Below are 23,408 nucleotides of genomic sequence, written 5' to 3' on the forward strand. Positions count from 1 at the left end.
AAGAGGAAGAGAAAACTAGGGGTGCACGTAAAAATCTATTCATATATGAATCGCGATTCTGTCTTCTAACGATTCACAAGTTTCAAAATCAATGTTCTAAAGCAGCAGTTCTTAATCCTGTTCCTCGCGTCCCCCTCCTCTGCACACGCTCTCTCTCTCTCTCTCTCTCTCTCATTCAGATCAACAGCTCAGCTCCAACAATGAACTGTTCCAATAATACACTTTGTTTATAGACAGACAGATATTTTTCACATAGCTATGAGAAGCGTTAAACATGGACACGCATGCGGTTAGTGTACTGTATTAAATAAGCTGTATTGTAAGCTTTAATCAGGATAAAACCGTATATTAAAAGCTAACATAAGCAGTAGCATGCATAAATAACAGCGTATCTAAAAGAAGCAGTAGCATTTACAAATAACAGCGTATCTAAAAGTATGAGACAACAACAAACAAAAAAACATACCATTAAGCATTTAGACATGCACTGGCGGTTTAGCGAATCACAACACACTGGGCCAGCTAACCAATCTGAGCCCATTGCGTATTTCTGAGGAAGGGGCTTCATAAAAGCAGGAAATCATCAGTGCGTTTATAGGAGAAGGGACAGAGCGGTATAGAATAAAGGTAAATTATGAGAAAAATAATGCTTTTGTTTTTTAAAATGAAGGATTTACACATGTTAGACTGCACCCCATAAATACAATCAAGCCTAGAAAAAAAAGGTCAACCACCCCTTTAAAATCTAAAGTAACTCTTTTCAATTTTAATATATTTAAAAATGTAATTTATTCCTGTGATAGCAAAGCTGAATTTTCAGCAGTCATTACTCCAGTCTTCAGTGTCACATTTCAGAAATCTTTCTAATATGCATTTGGTGCTCATTAAACTTTTTTTATTATTATTATCAATGTTTAACACTGATATGGTACTTAATATTATTGTGGAGTTCAAAAGAACCTTTATGTGAATTTTTTGTAATATTATAAATGTCATTTTAAATGCGCCCTTGCTGAATAAAAGGGAAAAACCTTACAGCCCCCAAATGTTTGAATGGTAATCTGTATGACTTGAAAAACTGAATTATGGTATTTCTAGTAATATTATGCCAAATGTTGGAATGCCATGTCTGAACACTTGTGTTTTGCTTATCCATTAGACTATCATCCAGTCTATTCTAATCAGTGGGCGTTTGGGCCCAAATGTGCAAAACCCAGGATGCTTTGGGCTGAGGCTCAAACACCTTAAATCTGAGGAGCTCCACTGGCTTCATCCAGACCTGACTGTAGGAGAGGTTGAGAAACGCTACGAGAGCCATCACGCCGAGGCGGAGTGGAGGTGAGGGAGAATGACGGTGGTTACTCTTGACTCATATCACCAATATACTTGCCATTATTTGAACGTTTCATAAATGTTGTGTGTGTGTGTGTGTGTTTTATTTCAGATATGATCTTAGGATTCGCTACATTCCCACTGATTTCATGAAGAGGTTAAAAGAGGACAGGACGTTCCTTTTGTATTTCTATCAACAGGTCAGCAAACATCTCCAGATTTGCTTCCTGTCTGTGGTTGTATGTGGTCATGTTTTGTTAGTCAGTTCATGTAAATACTGTTCCTCTTCTGGCAGGTGCGTTGTGGCTACATGCAGCATCATGCTAGCAAAGTTAGTGACGGCATGGCACTTCAGCTGGGCTGTTTGGAGATCAGGTAACAAAAAGCATAGTCTGTTTGCTTTTATTGATATTGTCTGATTATCCAGTGTAACTGCAGGACTTCATGACCAGCAACGGAGTGCATATTTCCAATGCTATAAACAGAGTTTTCCCAGAACTAAAATGAGCAATGTTCAATTATTCAGTAATTCAATTTACATTACTCTAGGTACGAATTATTATTGAATTGTGAGGTAATTTCAGAGCATTGCATCACATATGTGGTTTGTTCTGTCTTTCAGGAGGTTTTATAAAGACATGAATGCCAAAGGTCTAGAGAAAAGGTCCAACTTTGACTTGCTAGAGTAAGTTCATATTTTTCATTTGTACTTAAGTAATTTTAAAAAGGTGATTTTTTTTTTTAAATGTTTGCTAATATGGTGCTTTTTATTTAGAAAAGATGTTGGTCTGGACCTGTTCTTTCCTAAGGGACTTATTGACAGTATGAAGGTTAGATTTGTTTTCCACTTTTCTCTGGTGCCATTATTTTGTTAAAGGAGAAGTTCACTTCCAGAAAGAAAATTTCCTGATAATTTACTCACCGCCATGTGATCCAAGATGTTCATGTCTTTCTTTATTCAGTCGAAAAAGAAATTAAGGTTTTTGAGGAAAACATTCCAGTATTTTACCCCATATAGTGGTCTTCAATGGTGGCCAACGGGTTGAAGGTCTGAATTGCAGCTTCAAAGGGCTCTACACCATCCCAGCCAAGAAATAAGGGTCTTATCTAGTGAAACGTTTGGTCATTTTCTAAGAAAATACAAACGTATATATTTTTAACCACAAATGCTCGTCTTGCACTAGCTCGACCTCACGTGTTATGTTATCACGCATGTGTGACATAGGCAGAAGTACCAACCCAGTGTTTACAAAGCGAACGTGCAAAGAAAACCAAATGCCCTTTACAAAAAAAGGTAACAATGAGTGAGTTTACATGCACACTCTTAATGCGATTATAATGCGATTTTGGCAATATTGCGATTAAACTTTACCTCATGTAAACGCAATACTTCGATTTAAATAATGCGATTAAACTCATAATCGCAGCAAGCATAATCGTATTAACATAGGTGGCGTACGCCGATTTTAATCGGAATATACAGGCATGTAAACACCTTTATCGCAGTATTGCCGCTCTGACCAAAGTGCGCATGTGCTTATGACATACATGAATGACGTGACGTGCACCTGTAATAATATGCAGAAAGCATTGCATTTCTGGGGAAAACACAACTCGCTGCCACCAGTCTGTTCCCCCTCATCCAGAAACGGGCAGTAGAACGCGACGGCAGCGTAGACAAACGAATTGCCATCACATTTCTATGGCACCGAAAAAGCATGTAATACAACCATACAAACGTGTTTTGCATTAGACGTAAATAAATTAAAACAGCGGCCAATAACACACCTGCTCTTTCTGAGTCCATCATTTGTACTGTGCAGTGGGGTATGTGAATAATGGCAGTAAAAAAATAACCACAATTCTTAGCAAATAATACGTATAATGAAAATTGCATGTAAATGGGAGTGAAGAGCTTTGCTCTTGACATGTAAACATCATAATGCGATTAAGTCCTTACTCTGATTATTGGAAATAATCGCATTATTCGTGCGCATGTAAACGTAGTCAGTGATGTCAGACAATTTTGAAGTTGGGGGAGATAACGAGATGAAGTTTTTGCCATATCCTACCTTTTTGAACTGAAGTACTGTACACAGATGAAGAACTAACCGCGTGTGACGTTTCCCACGTGATTGCGTAATGTGTGAAGACGCGGATGCGCATCGCATAGCTAATGCAAGACTAGCATTTGTGGTTAAAAAGTCTATACATTTTTATTTTTTAAGAAAATGACAGATCATTTTGCTAGATAAGACCCTTATTCCTCGGCTGGGATCGTGTAGAGCAATTTGAAGCTGCATTGAAACTTGAAACTTGCAATTTGGCCTACATTCAAGTCCATTATATAGTCCATTATATTCCTGGGATGTTTTTCTCAAAAAACTTGATTTCTTTGCAACTGAAAAAAGAAAGACATGAACATCTTGGATGACATTCGGGTGAGTAAATTATCAGGAAAGTTTCATTCTGGAAATGAACTTCTCCTTTAACAGGCCATTTCCAGAGTTAAAATTGAAGTTTTAAATTGTTTGTGTTCAATGTTTGATGTTTTTTTTTTTTTCAATTGCAAACCTTTTACCAAGACATTTAAATTCAGCATAAATTCAGATTTGTTCTTATGTAATCTTTTTTTAAAAAATTTTTATGAATGGAAAAAATGCATGGATAATGTGCAGCTAGCCAGTCAAAATAAACCCTAAAATAAATCAGGACCCTGATAAAATAAACTGAAAAAATAAACAAGTGGCAGCTTATGAGATCTTAGCACACTGAAATTCTACCTCTAAACTGTAAAATTTTGGTTTTAACAGCCCAAGCAACTCAGGAAGCTCATCCAGCAAACGTTTCAGCAGTATGCATTACTAAAGGAGGACGAGTGTATGATCAAGTTCTTCGAGACCTATGGGGAATTCTCCAACTTTGACGAGGAAATATTTCCTTGTGAGCTAGTGGTAAGTTCTCCAACTTAGGTGTTAAAAAATGTTGGGGTTTATTCAAAGTGGAAGATTTAATGTGCAAAATTTGAATTTACTAAAGTCCCTCTTAATCTACACAGCAAGGTTGGAGTTTAGCAGTGGATTTAGTCATTGGTCCCAAAGGCATTCGGCAACGTACCAAAGCAGACTCCACCGTGAGCAACTTCATACTTAATTTCCAATCAAGTATTTATTCCTTATTTTCATGCCAGTTGTCATTGTCCAAATGTTGTTTCAAGTTCATGCTCGTTTACTCTCCCTAGGCTGTTTGCCTTGCTGAATTTAAACAGATCCGAAGTATCAAGTATAACACACAGAGTGATGGCAGAACATTGTTACTTATCGAAATTGAGGGTGCCAAACAGGTGAGAATGTTCTCACTTCAGTATTAGGTTGTTAAACTTCATATGCACAATGCCACACTTGTGGTAAACTAACTGTGACCTTTTTTTCCATTCCTAGCCTCTTTCCATCAGTGTGGCATCTTTGGCCATTGCGGAGAACATGGCTGATCTGATCGATGGCTACTGTCGGTTGCTTAACCACACAGACTCATCTTTGATAGTCGGTCCAAATAAAAGTAAATCTCCTAAAGGTAAGCCCCAATTAATGTATGTCTGCGAATTTTCAGTATTAGGTTGTTAAAATTCATATGCACAATGCCACTCTTGTGGTAAACTAACTGTGACCTTTTTTCCATTCCTAGCCTCTTTCCATCAGTGTGGCATCTTTGGCCATTGCGGAGAACATGGCTGATCTGATCGATGGCTACTGTCGGTTGCTTAACCACACAGACTCATCTTTGATAGTCGGTCCAAATAAAAGTAAATCTCCTAAAGGTAAGCCCCAATTAATGTATGTCTGCGAATGTCAATATTCATTTTACAAAGAGTCATTTAAAAGAGTTAGAGCTTGTGTGAACTACTTCCAGGGAATTGATCATTATTTATTTTCTAAATTCTTGTCATCTGGAAAAAGTCTGAGATAAATGACTAGACTTTTTCTGAAATGCTGAGAGTTTATGGCAGCTCTCCTCTGTATGTTGTGCATTTTGAATCATGTCTTTTGTGATTAATGTGGGTTTGGGGATTGCCATATTTCTCTGTATTGCAAACTGAGATTTATCTTCGCTGTCTTAGGTGTGCAGTTGCACAACTCTCTTCCTGAAATTCCCTCCGAGTGAGTACATCAGCATTCCTCTATCTCTGTTTTCTTCTCCTCAGGGCTACAACACAGAATGAATATTAATTGCTATAACTCTAAAGTGATCTCTTATGGAATAATTCACAAAGTGAAATGGATTTGTGCGTACATTTTAGATACTTTATTTCACTGTCCTTATTGCTGTTCACTCTTTCCTGCTGTTAGGAAGAAGACAGAAAGCTTCAGATACAGCAGTGAGTATCAGACCCTCCTTTAGTTGCAATCCAATTCAGACACTCAGCTTGATTTTTGCTGTATTATGATAACAAGTTCAAGACAATGTGATAACATCATATCTATCTTTCAGACTCTGATATATACTGTGAAATCCCAGATGAAAAGCCGCCACCACCTGGTATGTATGGGAACTGTTTTTTTATGTGTTCAGTGTCAGTATCACTGTAAAATCGTGCACTTGCTCATTATTGTTTGTACTGATGTGCTATTCATGTGTTTCGAAAATAGCAAAGGTTGGACTGTCCAGGAAAGATATTATCCTGAAACGTATGCTGGGTGAAGGCTTCTTTGGGGAGGTTCATGAAGGAGTTTACCTGAAAAAGGCAAGCAGTACTAGACACTTTAGTCATGTGATGCAATGACAACTAAAATGTTTTTGCAGGTCAAATCTGGATTTTCCTTTTACAGTACATTCATTTAGCATAATGTTGTTGGATGTCTTACAATAACATTAGCAAATCTCATCATTGGTGACTTAGCTAATATGATTAGTTAATTTTTTTTAATAGACCATTTTTAATTGTCTTGGTTAGAATGGGGAGAAGATTAGTGTTGCGGTGAAGACCTGTAAGGAATGTGCACCTGATGTCAGAGAGAAGTTCGTGGGTGAAGCTGGTATGTAAATGAAAACTCAGGGTACTTATTATAGCCTATTAAAGTCAATAGATGTTTCTTCAACTATGGCCACTTTTGGAATTGTGGACTTTTGTGGATAATTATAAATTATCACAACATATTAAATTTGTGTACACAAAGAGTGTGTATACTCATCAATCACCAGAGAATTCTGTCATTTTTTTCTGAACTGTCCGTTTTTTTTCTAGCATATCTCAAATGATGTATTGGGTTTAATAACATTCTGTGGTGGAAATAACATTTTAAATATTTTTGGACTTCTTTGACTTGCTAAGGCTAAAATTATATCTATAATTTTGCGTATTTCACATAAACACAATAAATATGATTGCATAATTTGACAAAATTACAGCTTGATTAGAAATTATGCACAAGAGAATCAAGATTCCCAAAGCATTATATTATATGATATATGAGGAAGCCTAAATTTAAAAGTTTGATTGCTACTAAAGTGAATGAATAAAATCCACTGCTGTTGTCTCTGTGAATTAACTTTTGAAAAACTTAGTGCCAAAATTGTTAAATTGTTGGCTGTGGTGAAATGACACAATAGCAGAAAGTCATAAAAATGATGCAATAATATACTAATAAATAGTTTTCACATAATACATTTTGAAGTTTTATGTAATACATCCGTTTTATACATGAGTTTTCATATTTTCAGAAAATCTGGGTCCCAGATTTTGAAACAATCTATATGAAACATTTGAAATATAGCAAAAATAAACAATAAAATATAAAAATATAATAATGAGTAACTGTATTCTTTTATCTGAATTCAGTTATCATGAAGAACCTGGACCATCCACACGTAGTGCGACTGATTGGAGTGATTGAGGAAGACCCTGTATGGATTGTCATGGAGCTGTGTCAGCACGGGGAGGTAAACAACAGCCCAGATGCTGGATGTTATCACTCTTATTTGTATTATATGTCAAAACACGTCTTTTGGAAAATTGCAGGACCAATAATGTTGTCACTATGAGTGATTATTTTGGGGAGGGTGGTAATATATTATATGAGATAGAGGGGTTTACGTATCTTTTTAATTAAATCAATAAAATTCCCTTTCAATCCATAGTGTAATTCCAATTGCCAGAACCGCTGTGATTGATTTAGCAAACTCAATTAAGTGAATGCCATAGATATGGCTCTATTAACATTTATAGGCTCTGTAAAACCATCATAAACTGCTTACAAACTCACAGGAAGTTCAGTATTGAATGAATCAACAACACTGCGTCTTTTCAAGTACAGAATGACTGGCCTGAGCAGTCAACTAATAGTGAACTCACATGTGCATGATTTAATAAACCAACTTAAGAAACCACCATAGGGTCTGAAAAAATGCATCTCAGGGCAGTGCAACGTCTAGCTTTATTGCCTGTATGTGTAATGCTTCACTTTAATAATGTGTTTTTTTCTTTTTCTAAAAATACTTGTTTTGTTTTTACAGCTGGGGAAGTACTTGACAAAAAATCAGCAGAGTTTGACAAGCGTAACTCTGGTACTCTTCAGCCTACAGATCTGCAAAGCTCTTGTTTACCTACAGGGAATGAACATGGTCCACAGGTGCAACATGCACTTAAATATTTTTCATTCGTTATTATCCGGTATATACTACAATTCAAAAGTTTGGGGTCGAACATTAAACATTTTTTTAATGTTTTTGAAAGAAGGTTTTTTTTTAGTTTTTTTTTATAATGTACACAAAGGCTGTGTTTATTTGATTGTGAAATATTATTACAATTTAAATAACTGTTTTCTATTGTAACATATTTTAAAATGTAATTATGGCAAAGCTGAATTATCAGCATCATTACTCCAGTCTTCAGTATCACATGATCCTCCAGAAATCATTCTAATATGCTAATTTGTGTCACGGACCTGGAGGGAGGACTCAAATGCAGAGTGAGTGTTAACAGACTTAGACAGACTTGCAGACAAGACGAGAGATGGTGAGGACAGGAGTGAACAGTCCAAACACTAGGCAGGGAATGACTTGTAGACAGGTAGGCCTGAGTGTACGACCACAGAGTCCAGTCCAGGATGGCAGACCGCCAGAGAGCAGTGAAGCTGGAGGCCTGGGGTAAGTAATGGTAGCCTGACACTCCTCACCACTCCACACTCGTGATGTATCAGGTACTGCACAGGCCTAGCAGCGTGGCAGACCCGGGGAGAAGACCAGTAGCTCAGCCTGCAAGTCAGAACAGGGCAGGACTGGACAGACAAGAAACAAAACACACACTAAGCAATTAGACAGGGATTACTCCGTATAATATAAGGTGAGACGGGCTAGCAAGTAGCGAGACAAGCACAAACACTAGTTAGGACAACGGGTTAGAATAACGAACTGACAACACACAAGAGGAAGGGAGCACAATATAAAGGAGAGAAGAACACGAGGAACAGGTGGGAACACTCAGACAAACAGGGAGAGAACGAGAGGGACAGGTGACGACAAACGAGGACTAAACAAGGGGGCGTGGCAACGGGAAACAAGGAGGCAGGACGAGAGGAGCACATGGCAGACAACAACAAAGACAGAGCCATGTGCTCGCACACAACACAAACAAGGAAACATGAAACAGAGACAAGACAGACAGGGCAGGATCCTGACAATTTGCTGCTCATGAAACATTTCTTATTATCAATGTTGAAAGCAGTTGTGCTGCTTAATATATTTGTGGAAACATTGATACATTTTTGCAGGATTCTTTGAATTGAAATTTCATAACATTAAAAATGTATTTACTGTAACTTTTGATCAATTGAATAAAAGTATTCATTTGTTTAAAAATAAAATCTTACTGACCTCAAATGTTTTAATGGTTAGTGTATGTATTGTAACGTTTTTACATTTTTAACACAGAGCATTCTTGGAAATCACTCACATTGTTTACAGTACATGCATACAGTGGGCGGAAAAGTCTGAGACCATGCCTGGAAATAAACAGAACTTTTTATGATTTTTTCGATTATGATGTAAAATGAACCATCTTTTCACTCACTTTCTTATGCTGATAATATAATTTAATATGGACAAAGCTACAAAACAGAATCATTTTCACTAGTGGTCTAATGAATTGAAATTTTCATTATTGTTGTCATTTGTTGTGTGTGTTGGTGTGATCTGCTTGACAGAGACATAGCTGTACGAAATGTGCTTGTTGCCACACCTGAGTCGGTGAAGCTGGGTGACTTTGGCCTTTCCAGATACATTGAGGATGAAGAATATTACAAAGGTTACCTCAGCTGTTTTACACACTCATAAAAGTAATGAATTGTTTAATAATTTTATGATTCATCATTCCATTCTCTGTTGCAACTATAATCATCTTAACTCCTCTGTCACGTTATAAAATCTTCTAAAATATTGTTTGTTGGGTTTTTTATATTCCGTTTAACAAGCATAGCAATTTCTCATTACCTTGCATTATGTCTGCAGCATCTGTTACTCGTTTACCGATCAAATGGATGGCTCCTGAATCTATTAACTTCAGACGCTTCACCGCGGCCAGTGATGTGTGGATGTTCGGTGAGTGAATAGAAGAAAACTGACAGATTTCGACATGTCCATTGTACCAAACAATGACACTGTTACATTAATTTAGACAGACACTCGCTTGTTTGATTAATTAATATTGCCAAAATGAGCATATATATTTTATATATATTTGAAGACAGAAAAGGTGTTCAGAAACCAGTATTTAAAAAATTGCCTTCATGGCTCTTTATAGTCATTGTAAAATTCTCACAGGGCACATAATTCATTTTTATGAATCCAATTTCCAGTTTTGGCATGCTTAACCATCCTATGCTTACAAACATTAGTCAGCTCTCCAGGGCCACTATTAAACTTAATTTATACAAATTGTCATACAATAACTGACTTTCATTTCCGTCGCAACTTTTTACAATTTGCCAATTCATTTTAATCTAATTTCTTGGTGCAAGAATTATGTTGATATATAAAACAACTGTAAAAGTTTCTGTACTGCAATTTATATTTGTTTTCGATTAATATTATTCTTAATACTGGGCTTGAGCCATCAACAGATTTTATTTCTGAAGCCCCTCACTAAAACACTGGTTAAATAACACGACTAGACAGACAGAGAGCCCTCTGTTTCTGGAGCTGTCATGTTCTATGAATCTTGAGCTTTCACTCAGTTTCTCTGATTGATGGCTTCACATAAGAGTGCTGCCCCTCCAGATGCACCATCAGTACTGAAGCAAGGAGAAAGTCATGGACAGATGATCCCAACACAGTTACTTCAGCTTTAGACTTTTTTTAAGAATAGAGCAACTGAAGTATAATTCACCCTCATGTCATTCCAAACCTGTATGACTTTCTTGCTTCTGTGGAAAATAAAAGAAGATATTTTGAAGAATGGTATAGACAAAAAAATAAAATGGAAGTCAGTTTGAAACTCTTTGATCTTTTGTGTTCCTCAGAAAAAAAGAAATGCAAACAGGTTTGAAATGACATGAAGGTGAGTACATGATGAAAATTTTCATTTTTGAGTGAACGATCCTTTTAACATTTACTTATCTTTATGGGATCATATGATATTCCTAAACACCAGAGGTGTAAAATGCACAAAAATCTATCAAACCTTCCATGTGATTTCCCCCTCACTTTCATTTCATCCTCTCATGTTGCTCCCGTCCAGCTGTGTGCGTGTGGGAGATTATGAGCCGAGGTAAACAGCCGTTCCACTGGCTGGACAACCGTGATGTGATTAACCAGCTGGAACAGGGCAACAGGCCAGTCACCTGCGGACTCAACTAACATCCTCGCCATAACCACATCCCCACCCCGTCGCCGCAGTCTTGGGGTAAAATTTGGCCTATTATCAAATTTTCTGCTTTCACTATTAATTTAATCTTTTTTATGCATTTTCATTATTTAATATTTTTATTATTTATTTGATTTGATTTTTAATTTTATTTTAAAATGATAAAATAATTGGCTTTCACAGGAGGATTTTTAAAATTGTTTTAATAATTAATAATATTTCATTAGAAGCTATCTAAGTTTCTGTGTGTGCATGGGGTAGGACGGTGAGTTTAGTTTCGGGCCGACCAGTAAGGAAGATGCTCAGCGGCTGTGGCAGGTAGAGAAGGAGCGCATGCAGGATACTTTGAAGATGCAGAAAGAACAGATGGAAGAGGACACAAAATGGTTAAAGAAGGAGGAGAAGCTTCTGGTAAGAAGGAAAGACTATCACACACGGTGGCCTTGAGTGAGCGGAGACCGGCGGCTAGAGTGAGGAACGGCCGGAGGAGTGAGCGGAGGCCGGTGGGCTTGAGAACGGCGCGGCCGTCGGATTCGACGAAGGAGCGTCCGGCGGGCTTGCGGCAACCACATGTGACGACCCCGGAAAATTTTAATTAAATCGCGTCATATGACCCCTTTAATACATTTTAAAGAATTAATCGCATTTTTATATTTGTTGAGAAAATTAATATAATTATTGTGCCATATTAATATTTCCTGCTATACCGAATGTATCCTGTATCACTTAAAGCTGAACTCCGTCAACCTCCTTCAAAACCACCCAGAATTGCAGTGCAGGTAAGGACTCGTTTTACATGTATGTACAGTATGCAGGTTGTTCATGTTAAAGTGCCCCTATTATGGATTTTTAAAAATTACCTTTCATGCAGTGTGTAACACAGTAAAGTGAATGAAAACATCCTGCAAAGTTTTAAGTCTGAAAGTGCACCGTGTATAAAGTTATTGTCTCTCAAAAGACGATTGGTTTTTAAAACGAATCCCAAGCCGTTTCATGTTGACGTCAACATGAAACATTAGCATATTGCCCGCCCACTTGTTGGTCTTTTCTGGTTGGTTGAATGAAAATGCAAGTTCATTCTTTGCCACTAGGTGCCGCTTTTGGAGCGGTAAAATAGCTGTTTCCCCGGTAATGCTGTAGCCTACACAAAGCAGCACTGCGCTCGCAAACGCTGCTTTATCAGACATTACAGGCATGATGAAATGAAATTCAGACCAATCACCGCAGATTAGCGTCACTGCAAAGGAGGGGTTTGGAAAAATGAATCGTTGAGCAAATCGTTTGGGAGTCGTTGAGCAAGTAAGGTAAAAATAAATGCATATTATAAGACAATGAAAGTGTTTTTTGACCTTGCATGCATGTCAACCTGTTGTTGGGGACTCCCAAAACCAAAATATGAACCTTTCAAAACCCATAATAGGGGCACTTTAAATATTTGACTCTACTTTCCTGGTACAATGATAGGAAACATAATTCAGTTTCATGTGCCTTCAGCCTGCACCTACAGCCGAGCTGGACCGCTCAGAGGACAGTGTGTACCAGTGTGTCATGGACATAGTGAAAGTGGTAGTGCAGCTGAAAAACGACATCAACACACTGCCATCTACTGATTACATTTCTCCAGTCAAGGTGGCAAAACAAAAGCATTGATTTAAATCTGATACCGTTTTTGCACAATATTTCCATTAATAGCTTCACATACTGTCATTTTAACGTTTTTGTCTACAGACTGTTGGACTCTCGTTAAGAAATCTGATCAACAGTGTGGATGATATATTACCAACTCTGCATGTTTCCTGTAAAATAGAGGTAGTATTTGTCCTGTTTGAAACTGTTTCTGCATCCTGATTTCATATAATGTCTGCAAGTTTTTGTAAAACTTAAAATGCTTGGTTCAAATCAATGCAGTGAAATGTGGCGCTAAAAGTGAGTTTAATCTTTTCCATTCCAGCTGAGATTTTAACAAGAGTATAAATGTTTCTCTCAGATCGAAGGTACACAGAAGTTGTTGAATAAGGACTTGGCTGAGCTCATCAGTAAGATGCGTCTGGCCCAGCAGAACGCCATCACCTCTCTGAAGGAAGAGTGCAAGAAACAGATGCTGACAGCGGCCCACACTTTGGCCATGGATGCCAAGAACCTGTTAGATGCTGTAGACCAGGCCCGAGTGCGCTCAAATTTGGCCAAACCCAGACCTGAGGACCCAAATTCACCGGCAGACTAGAAGAGCAGCTTGGGACATGCTGACTCACAGCTTGAGTACAGGACAGACTGATTCATCTGTATAAGATTGCAATGCAGTAATAGGGCAAAACCAACACCAGTGCGGGACATGAAACAGCCAATAGAAATTCAGGCAGCTGTTGTACTGCTGTCATATCATGTTAAGTGCTTCATGTAAACATTTAAGATTTAGAAAACCAAGCAAGCCAGAGTAATAATAGGCTCCACAGCAGATTATGTTCAGAGAATTTGTTGTTAAAGCTACTTAACCTGAAAGTTACCTCGTTTTGGAACTGAAAGTTGAGGTTATTCATGTACTTATCCATGAACTATACTTAACCTACTTTCTGGAATAACCCCCAAGCATTTTTGTGTACTTTGATTCTAGATTTTCTTTTGAGAAAAGTCTTGTACAAATGTTAATAACATAGCTTGCTGAATCCTCTACAGTACACAACCTAACATTCCTCTGGACATCTTGTCTTATTAAATATGTGTTTATATTGTAGACCAAAACAATGTAAGAGATTCACATAATGCACAAATATGCTTTTTATGCTTGCAAACAACATTAAAAGGTGTTGTTACTTGTAAACTTCCAAATACACCACAGAACAAGAGAGACATAAGATAACAGATATAAGTCTTTATATCTGTGTCTGTATTAAAGGGAAAATTTCCTCCAAAATCAATATTCTGTCATCATTTAGTCTCCCTCATGCCATTCCATTCCTGTATGAATGATTTTCCTCTTTGGGACATAAAAGAGGTTTTGAAGAATATTGGTTTTGGTGACGTCCACTGTATGAAAAAAAAGAAATTCTGAAAATATCTTGTTCATGTTTTACAGAAGACAGGCATTCTGTAAAGACATAAGTACAGTGCTGTAAATGACAGAAATTTCATTTTTTGGTAAAACATCCCTCTAAATTATATCAGGAGGTTGGTACCAAGACAGACTCAACACACACACATATACCCACAAACCACTTTGTCTCATCTTTTTAGTGTGCACTCTTTGATATCAAGAGTAACAAGACATGAGAAATAGCAACCTTAGTGCTTTTATTTGTGTAATCAGTTAAATTTGTGTAGTAATTTCCAGTTGGCGCTTTTATTTTTTTACAATAATATTTAAGGTTACACATTCAAATACAAGCGTTTTCATAGACAAGCTTCTTTAGTTTGTGGCTTTCCTCTCAATATCTGACCTAAGTAAATGTCAGGTATTTGATGCCACATTCCTGATGTCAAACATGCATCTGAGCCCATGCAGGGGAAATCTCAGCACGCAATCTCATGCGTGATGTTCCCTATAGAAGGGGCGTTGTGTCCCCATGCTGGTTCTTCCTGTGGAAGCCTAAACGTTAGAAGTCCTTTTTGTTCATATAATATACTCACTAGTGTGTTTTCTAGATCATGCCTGCGAGCCAGGGCGGGAGAAAGAGTCCGATTGTGCCCAGCAAACATACTATGATGAACATCCAAAGGAAGATTCTGTCTATTACCATAGCAACATACTTCCAGTCCTCTTTTACCTGTGTGAAGAGATAAGAGAATCGAGAGGATTATAAAACAACATGCAACTAGAAAAGTAAAGTTTATAACAAAACTAACCCTTTAAGTCATATCAGAAGGGTGGTACAAAGACAGACTCAAATATATACCCACAAACCACTTTGTCGCTATCTCTTTAGTGTGCAGTTTTTACTACGAAGAGGAACAAGAAATTAGAAATAACAACCTCAGTGGTTTTGTGTAGTCAGTTACAGAAAGTCACTGTGTCTCTTATCCAGTTGGCACTTTTAATTTTCACAATAATATTTATGGTTATACATTCAAATACAAGCGTTTTCATAGACAAACTTAATTTGTGGCTCTCTTCTTAGTTTTTAATAAAAGTTTGTCATTAACTTTGACATTGGCTTGACAAATCATTGCTCAAAGGTTTAAAATTGTTCTGAACAGGCTGTAGTTCTGTGCCAAATTTGATAGTTAAATAAAAAATAAATTTAAATTAAAAATGTATTTAATATTGTTTAAAAGTTTGGAGTCAGTATGTTTTTCTTTTTTTAAATAATTAACACTTTTATTTAGTAAAGTCGCATTAAATGGATTAAAAATGTCAGTAAAGACATTTAGAATGTTACAAAAGATTTCTATTTCAAATAACTCCTGAAATGTCAGTTTCCCCAAAAATATTAAGCTGCACAACTGTTTTCAACTTTGATAATAAATGTGTTTCTTGAGCATTAGATGAGCATATAAGAATGATTTCTGAAGAATCATGTGACACTGAAGACTGGATTAATGGCTGCTTTAAATTTAACTTTGCCATCATTGGAATAAATGACATTTTAAAATATATTAAAATAGAAAATTGTAATTTTACAATTTATTTTAGAAAATTGCTGTTTTTACTGTATTTTGATCAAATAAATGCTGTGTGCTTATTTCAAAAACATTTGGGAAAAATTATGCTAAACTTCTGAACAGTAGTGTAAAATAAAATAAAAAATCCATTTATTTTTCATGTTAGAGAATCTGAAAGAAACTTACACTAAAGTCAGCATCTTCTGCTCTCAGGTGGTCTGCTATGTAGTGAACCCCCTCCAGAGCGTGCAGGACACTGGGGGACAGAGGGAACCCTGGGTTGTCTGGCATCATGTTGTCAGGCCGCTTTGTGGCATTAACTCTTCCACCAAGCTGCCTGGAAGCCAGGCCCAACTCCAGTCTAGAGGAGGGGCCAAATTTCTGTAGAGGAGGTGGAGTCGAGGTGAGAGGGCAGTGCGAAGGGGTCTGGAGTGAAAGCGAGATCGCCGAGGACAGCGTTCCCAGTTCTAAGTCCTTATAACAGAAGCGTCTGCGGGATTCGTCCTCCCCTTTGAACCAGCTAGTAGATGTACTGAGGGTTGCGTTTGCCGGTCCAAGCACCTGTGACGTCATTCCTTGGCCCTGCCGCTGCAGGAGGAGGAGTTTCTGCCTGCGACGGCTGTCCGGTGCAGGTCTACGCATAAACAACCACCGTGGGATCAAATCCAAGAAGACTGAGTGAACCCAACGGGGCATCTTATGAGTGCTGGGCGAGCGGTGGTGGACGTTAAGCACGAAGACGGTGATGACGATGGACAAGGTGACGAAGATCATAATGAAGAGAAGGTATTCGCCAATGAGCGGGATCACGAGCGAGGTGGAGGGGATGATTTCTGTGATGAGCAGCAGGAAGACGGTGAGCGAGAGGAGGACCGAGATACACAGCGTGATCTTCTCACCACAATCTGATGGGAGGTAGAAGACCAGCACGGTCAGGCAGGAGATGAGCAGGCAGGGGATGATGAGGTTTATGGTGTAGAAGAGCGGCAGACGGCGGATTATGAAGAAGTAGGTGATGTCTGGGTAGATCTCATGGCAGCAGTCGTACTTCTTGGTGTTGTAGGTGCCAACAGCATTGATGATGGCCCACTCGCCGCTCTCCCAGTAATCTTTCAAGTCAACTGTGTTCTCGATGCGCTCCAGATCAATCTTGGCTTTGTCGTAAGTCCACGAGCCGAATTTCAAGACGGTGATGACGATGGACAAGGTGACGAAGATCATAATGAAGAGAAGGTATTCGCCAATGAGCGGGATCACGAGCGAGGTGGAGGGGATGATTTCTGTGATGAGCAGCAGGAAGACGGTGAGCGAGAGGAGGACCGAGATACACAGCGTGATCTTCTCACCACAATCTGATGGGAGGTAGAAGACCAGCACGGTCAGGCAGGAGATGAGCAGGCAGGGGATGATGAGGTTTATGGTGTAGAAGAGCGGCAGACGGCGGATTATGAAGAAGTAGGTGATGTCTGGGTAGATCTCATGGCAGCAGTCGTACTTCTTGGTGTTGTAGGTGCCGACAGCATTGATGATGGCCCACTCGCCGCTCTCCCAGTAATCTTTCAGGTCGACCGTGTTCTCGATGCGCTCTAGGTCGATCTTGGCTTTGTCGTAAGTCCACGAGCCGAATTTCATCTTGCAGTTCTGCTGGTCAAAGGGGAAGAAGGTAACATCGATGCTGCATGAGCTCTTGTAGATGGCAGGTGGAACCCAGAGCACTTTACCTGTGTGGAAGAGGTGGGCTTTGGTCATGTGGGTCACCGCAAACTCCCCGTCTGCACTGAAGGGGACAACAACATTCATTTGATCAGATGTCATTTTACTACAGGAAAAGCAGTGAAATGGTTTCATGCATCATACAATTCAGCTAAATTAATTTTCACACATTTTAATATTTGCTTCAAAGCAATTAAAACTTGCATGTTTGCTGTTACAGCGACTGTAACAATGAATATGTTTTATTACTATTTCTATGTATTATATATTATATATTTTATATTTTAATGTTACATAAAATGAGCACAGTTTGGTTATACAAGTTTGGATATACACAAAAGATAAATAAACGTATTAATGAAGCCTTAGGAGTGGGCGATATGACCAAAATCTCATATCACAATATGAGTAATTTTATTTCACGCTAACAATATATATCACAAACAATTTAATTATTTTTGCTTTAAATAAAGTCATGATATAAAAATATTTGATACCATAGAAATTTCAAATTCTTTTCACCAGTGTCAATATCACAAAAAACTAATGCTAGCCTAAAAAAAAACACAAAAAAAAACCAAGTTCACTGAAGACAAGTAAACAGTCAGAGATTAAATAAGAATAAGAAACTAATCAAAAGCAATAGGGAAAAAAGACTACGGTAGAATAAATAATAAATGCTACATAAGTTGAATAAAGTAATCAAATGAATAAAAACACTGCATATTCTTTACTATGTAATATATTTCTTCTTATTATGGTTACAAAAGTGATTTAGTCAAAAGCAGTGAGATTTTTCTCTTTTCTGTTTGATTACCATGAATGACAGACAGCAGTAATATTAGACTGCTGTCACTTTAAGAGCTGCCCGGATCCAATATACTGTTACACATGTTTTCTTTCTCAGCTGATTGCTTTCACTTAAGACCTAAATTACTGTGTTTCGGAGGATACTTGCAAAGATGGCATTTGACACATACAAGTGTTTTTAAACCGCAATACTTAAAAACGAGTGCAAACGATACATTTTCGTGTCCATGTAGCACAGCAACGTAACGTGTAACCACAATAGAGGTGATAGTCCAAAATCTATACCGGTTATTTCTACCGGCTAATTGTGTCTACCGGTATATCGCCCACACCTGCTTATAAAAAATAAAACCAACCAAATAAACAAACAATTATTATTATTATTATGTTCCAAACCATTTTACACATGCACACAGTTTGGTTGTAGGACTTTGGTTATTGGGTTATTTTAGTTATATGACATACTGTACATTTAAGTTAAATAATTGGATTAATGAAGTATTAAAAAAATAAAATAAATTAACAAATAAATACATGAGTGGTAGATAAGATCGATAAGTGGTTAATTATTTATAGGCTTTGTAGCGTCTGGACCAATCAGACACACCATTTTTCATTTGATTTAACAAATCAATTATTCATTAGATTAACAAATAATCACAGACCCCTCACCCAATAAACATGCTGGGTGCCAGGATGTCTGCGAACGAACAAGCCTCTGATTCCATGGCAACCAATGCTGATATCACTGGTTTTATTGCCCAAAGGAATGTGGGTAGAGAAACTCACACAGTTGACCCTGAGAGGTCAAGTAAATACTTACAGCGGATCTAAATATTTATAATTAATTATAACTAGTTATGATTAATTATTCATATTTCCCCTTTGAGCTGATTCGCTACAGCTTTTATCATCATTAAATGATGCCTTTTACATGGAGTTTCTTGACTATTTTAAGTCTTTCAGACAGGACAGATTTGTTTTAATAATGATTCGGCAGTTAAACAGTGTATGAATATGAACTGCCTATGGAGAGTTCTTGGAATCTAGGCTGGTGTAGCGCCACATTCAAATAGTGGGTGGCAGTCTAAAGAAGTGTGTGAGTTCATTTCAGTTCATTTCAGTGCAACTCCAATGGCATGGTATTGCATACAGTACACCTTATAGATCATGTCACTGCTTGTGCGCTTCTGAGAACCAACTCGGCATTTAAAACAGTCTACACAGCACTACACAGTTAACATCTTGCGCTCTGGCTTGATTTCTTTGCATTTACTGTAACTTGTGGGGATTTATGAGTGTTGTTTAGCTCAGATAAATTGTTACTCACTTGTTGTACAAAACTATATCCGGGACCCAGATTAGTTCTGACGGAACCCTGATAGAAGTCACATTGTCGTAGTCTGAAGGCTTCCAGCGTAGTTTATAGTCATTCCACTCCTGAGCGAGAGGCCACAAATGTTCAGGAAATTAAAAACTAAATCACTACAAAAAGTCTGCCACCATTATACTTATCTGCCAATTTTATTTTGATTATTATTATTGAATCATTTTACTATTTAGCCAACTTTGCTCTAATTTACGGTGCCAGATCATTACAATTTTTCTCTCCATTCCACATATCAACTTTCCTGCTGCACACACCTGCTTTAGCCAGACATTTGTTGTCATCATCTGATTCTTCTCGTCCTGTGGAGGAGAAAAAGAAGGAAGGACAGTGGGTATTTGATGAGTCAGGATGCTGGGTTTGCTCCAGCAGAAAGCTTTTGGTTCAGAAAGGTCACAAACACCTTATAATTTTAATCTTCTGATGGACTTGGAGCCTTCAAGGACCATGTACCCTAATTCATCAAGATTCTAAGGTTTTAGGGCCCTTAATATGGCAATATACAGTAGGAGGTTGGCGTTACTGCCTTATGAAATTAATATTTCAGCACATCTGTAAACAAAATTTAAAAAAAAAAATTACTGGCATTTGTTATTTTAAGTACTTGTTATTGTAAGTATGTTATAAGCTTTAGATAACCTTGGGCCAAAACAGACTGTCGCTCTGGATGTGTGTGAAGTTTAGGCTCCATCTGGTAAAAATTTTTTAAAGGTCTGAAAAGAATAGCAGTCTGAATGTGTGTAACCTAACAGGACAAAGGGGCATTTGTTTTTTTAACTTTTCTCAGACATTTTCTTGCATTTATCTCCATTGCAATCTGACAAAGAATTAGTTTTATAACAGTAGTAACAGTAAGAGCATAAAAAAAACTAATATGTTTACTACCATTCAAAATTTGTGGTCAGCAAGATTTTAAAATAAATTATTAAAGGATGTTTCCACTAAAAATATTATGTTATTTTAAGTACTTGTTATTGTAAGTATGTTATAAGCTTTAGATAACCTTGGGCCAAAACAGACTGTCGCTCTGGATGTGTGTGAAGTTTAGGCTCCATCTGGTAAAATTTTTTTAAAGGTCTGAAAAGAATAGCAGTCTGAATGTGTGTAACCTAACAGGACAAAGGGGCATTTGTTTCTTTAACTTTTCTCAGACATTTTCTTGCATTTATCTCCATTGCAATCTGACAAAGAATTAGTTTTATAACAGTAGTAACAGTAAGAGCATAAAAAAAACTAATATGTTTACTACCATTCAAAATTTGTGGTCAGCAAGATTTTAAAATAAATTATTAAAGGATGTTTCCACTAAAAATATTAAGCAGCACAACTGTTTTCAACATTGATAATAATAATAATAATAATAATAATAATAATAATAATACATGTTTCTTGAGCAGCAAATCAGCATATTAGAATGATTTCTGAAGGATCATGTGACACTGAAAATTGGAGCAATGATGCTTAAAATTTTGCTTTGCCATCACAGGGATAAATTACATTTTAAAATATATTTAAATCAAAAATAGTTCATTTAACTTACCACATCAATCAGCTGGGCAATAGATAAACCGAACTTGACAATGACAACATCAGAGGTGTTTGGTACAGGCCTTGACCACTTGTTGTAGCCCTCAAAGAGCTTTTTGAAGAGATCATCTTCAGCGTGTGAATGAGTCTTCTGGCAACAAGAGACTGCAAGTATAAAAGAAGGCATTCAAATCGAACAGCTAATACTTGTGCTAGATTTGATAAAATGTTTCAAAAGAAAATATATATAATAAGATATATATAAGATATAATAAGTTAAGTAATATCTATAATAAGATATCTTATTACAAACCTAATAAGATTTTTGATCATCTAATGCTGCTACTGTTTGGTGAACAGAACACATAGCCATGTCATATGCTTAGACTTAGCATACAGAAAGAATTTTACATCCTGTATATAGCCTACAGTCTATTTCGACTTCTATAAAGCTCCTTTCACATTAAAACATATGATAATGAGAAAGTGAATGCATTTAAAATTTTTGTTCTACTGTCCTGTCCACAACTTGGCAAATGAAAAAAGTAAAGTAAATTACATCATCTTATAGTGAACTTGGTTCATTACTGAAGTGCCAAACATTCAGTTTGCTAGAGAAGCTGTAAGCGGTTTCGCACGCTCAGCTTATTTGGAAAGTTTTCTTATAGATTTGAGTGTAGCATGACAAATTATTAAGCAAGTGTGTGAATTTACAGAGCTAGAGTTTAAATACTTAAATGAACTAATGGGAAAGAGAGCCTATTAATTTATCAAGGGCTCAATGACCGCACTATTTGCATGTTAAATAACTAAAACATATAGTTTTAAAGCGCTTCATCAGGGGATTAACTCCCATTCATTTCTTTAATCATATAATTACACGCATCATCACTTCTCATCTGTCGACTGTAATGGATTTGCTCAAAAATGTTTCCAGGCAAATTATTCCACACGGTTAAACTTCAGCAATATCACGTGAGAAGTGTGCTGTGTTTCCAAAAATCAGCTGGAAGATGGACTGTCTGTGTTGTGTTTTGCTCCCCATGACCTTAGTTTTCCCTCGTGTTACATGCCCATATTTGGTTTCCTTCCTGTTCCTGTTCCTATTGTGTTTCATTGGATCCAGTGTCTATCGTCCATCCCCGTTGCTACGTGTGTGCTCCTTGTTCCTGTTAAGTATTAAAGACTGTATTCATGAATTTCCCTACGTCTCCTCGTTCCTCGCTCCTCACAGTAGGCAACCGTGACAGAACACCGGACCTTTAAATAGTTTATTCGGAGCGCAAGCCCGAGCCCACCGTTGACAGAGAGCCTGAGCCCGTTGCGACTGACGAGCCATCGCCTAGAGGTGCGACAGAGCTGAGGATTGCCACAGAGCCAGAGCCTCACGGATCGTCAGACCAGGTGCGAGAGCCGGCTACAACGCCCGCCACAAGGGAGAAAGCCGTGGACAGTGAGAGCGCGGAGAGGAGCTCCGCCCCCTGCACCGTGGCTGAGGGTGAGCTAATTATGGATCTGGGACTGTGTAACTCCGAAGGAGAGAGGGCACTCGTCCCTGAGTTTAGCCCTGAATGCCCGGAGACTCACAAATGCCGTCCACCCACCCGCTCCTGCCTCCTCCACATCTGTCGTTTGGCAGCCCCTCTGCTCGCCCTCAGCCCACCATCAGTGCGGTGCGAGCTCTGCGGGTCTGCCATCCTCCATCGTCACCATGGCTGGAGAATCCCTTGCCTCCGACTCCAGCATCTGAGACCCAGACTCCGCATCGGCCCGTCGACCCAGCGGCTCCACCTCGGCTCCTAGCTCCCTCCTCTCCGCTGTGGCCCGGCAGTCCACTGACTCCGCCGGGCCCCCTTCGTCCCTCAGGCTCCGCCTTGGTCTGGCGTTGACCATCTGTCGCCTCGGGACTCCACTCCTCCGGCTGCGCCTCGTCCCTCTGTCAGGCTCCTCCTTCCCTTCGGCTCCTCCTCAGTCCTCTGTCGCTCCGGCTCCACCGCGGCCTTCCAGATCCCCGCCTCCGCCTCGGTCACCTGAGCCATCTGCTCCGCCGTGGCCCTCCGGATCCTCGGTGTCGTCCTGGTTCATCGGCTCTCCATCTCTGCCTCGGGCTCCTCCGCCAGCTGCTGCGCCGCCATTGGTCAGTCCCCTGGAGTTGTCAGCCCTTCCTCCTCCATGGCTCCTCCCTCC

At 38.4% G+C, this 23,408-nt stretch overlaps 1 protein-coding gene and 1 pseudogene across 1 annotated transcript in view; one reads left to right on the forward strand and one right to left on the reverse strand.

The window, feature by feature from the left end:
* Positions 1-14,090, forward strand: part of LOC107723458 (protein-tyrosine kinase 2-beta-like) — a 14,797-nt pseudogene extending 707 nt beyond the window's left edge.
* Positions 14,091-14,518: 428 nt separating this feature from the next.
* Positions 14,519-23,408, reverse strand: part of LOC107723144 (neuronal acetylcholine receptor subunit alpha-2-like) — a 16,028-nt gene continuing 7,138 nt past the window's right edge. The window contains exons 2-7 of the mRNA XM_016531676.1: positions 21,235-21,386; positions 19,952-19,996; positions 19,638-19,747; positions 17,249-17,561; positions 15,971-16,801; positions 14,519-14,949 (exon numbers count right to left, since the gene is read on the reverse strand). Of these exons, the coding sequence (XP_016387162.1) occupies positions 14,824-14,949; positions 15,971-16,801; positions 17,249-17,561; positions 19,638-19,747; positions 19,952-19,996; positions 21,235-21,386 (1,577 nt within the window). The 3' untranslated portion in view covers positions 14,519-14,823. The remainder of the gene's footprint in view (positions 14,950-15,970; positions 16,802-17,248; positions 17,562-19,637; positions 19,748-19,951; positions 19,997-21,234; positions 21,387-23,408) is intronic.

This window comes from Sinocyclocheilus rhinocerous, unplaced genomic scaffold, assembly GCF_001515625.1.
Source record: "Sinocyclocheilus rhinocerous isolate Xijiao unplaced genomic scaffold, SAMN03320098_v1.1 scaffold1725, whole genome shotgun sequence".
NCBI classification, from domain to species: domain Eukaryota; kingdom Metazoa; phylum Chordata; class Actinopteri; order Cypriniformes; family Cyprinidae; genus Sinocyclocheilus; species Sinocyclocheilus rhinocerous.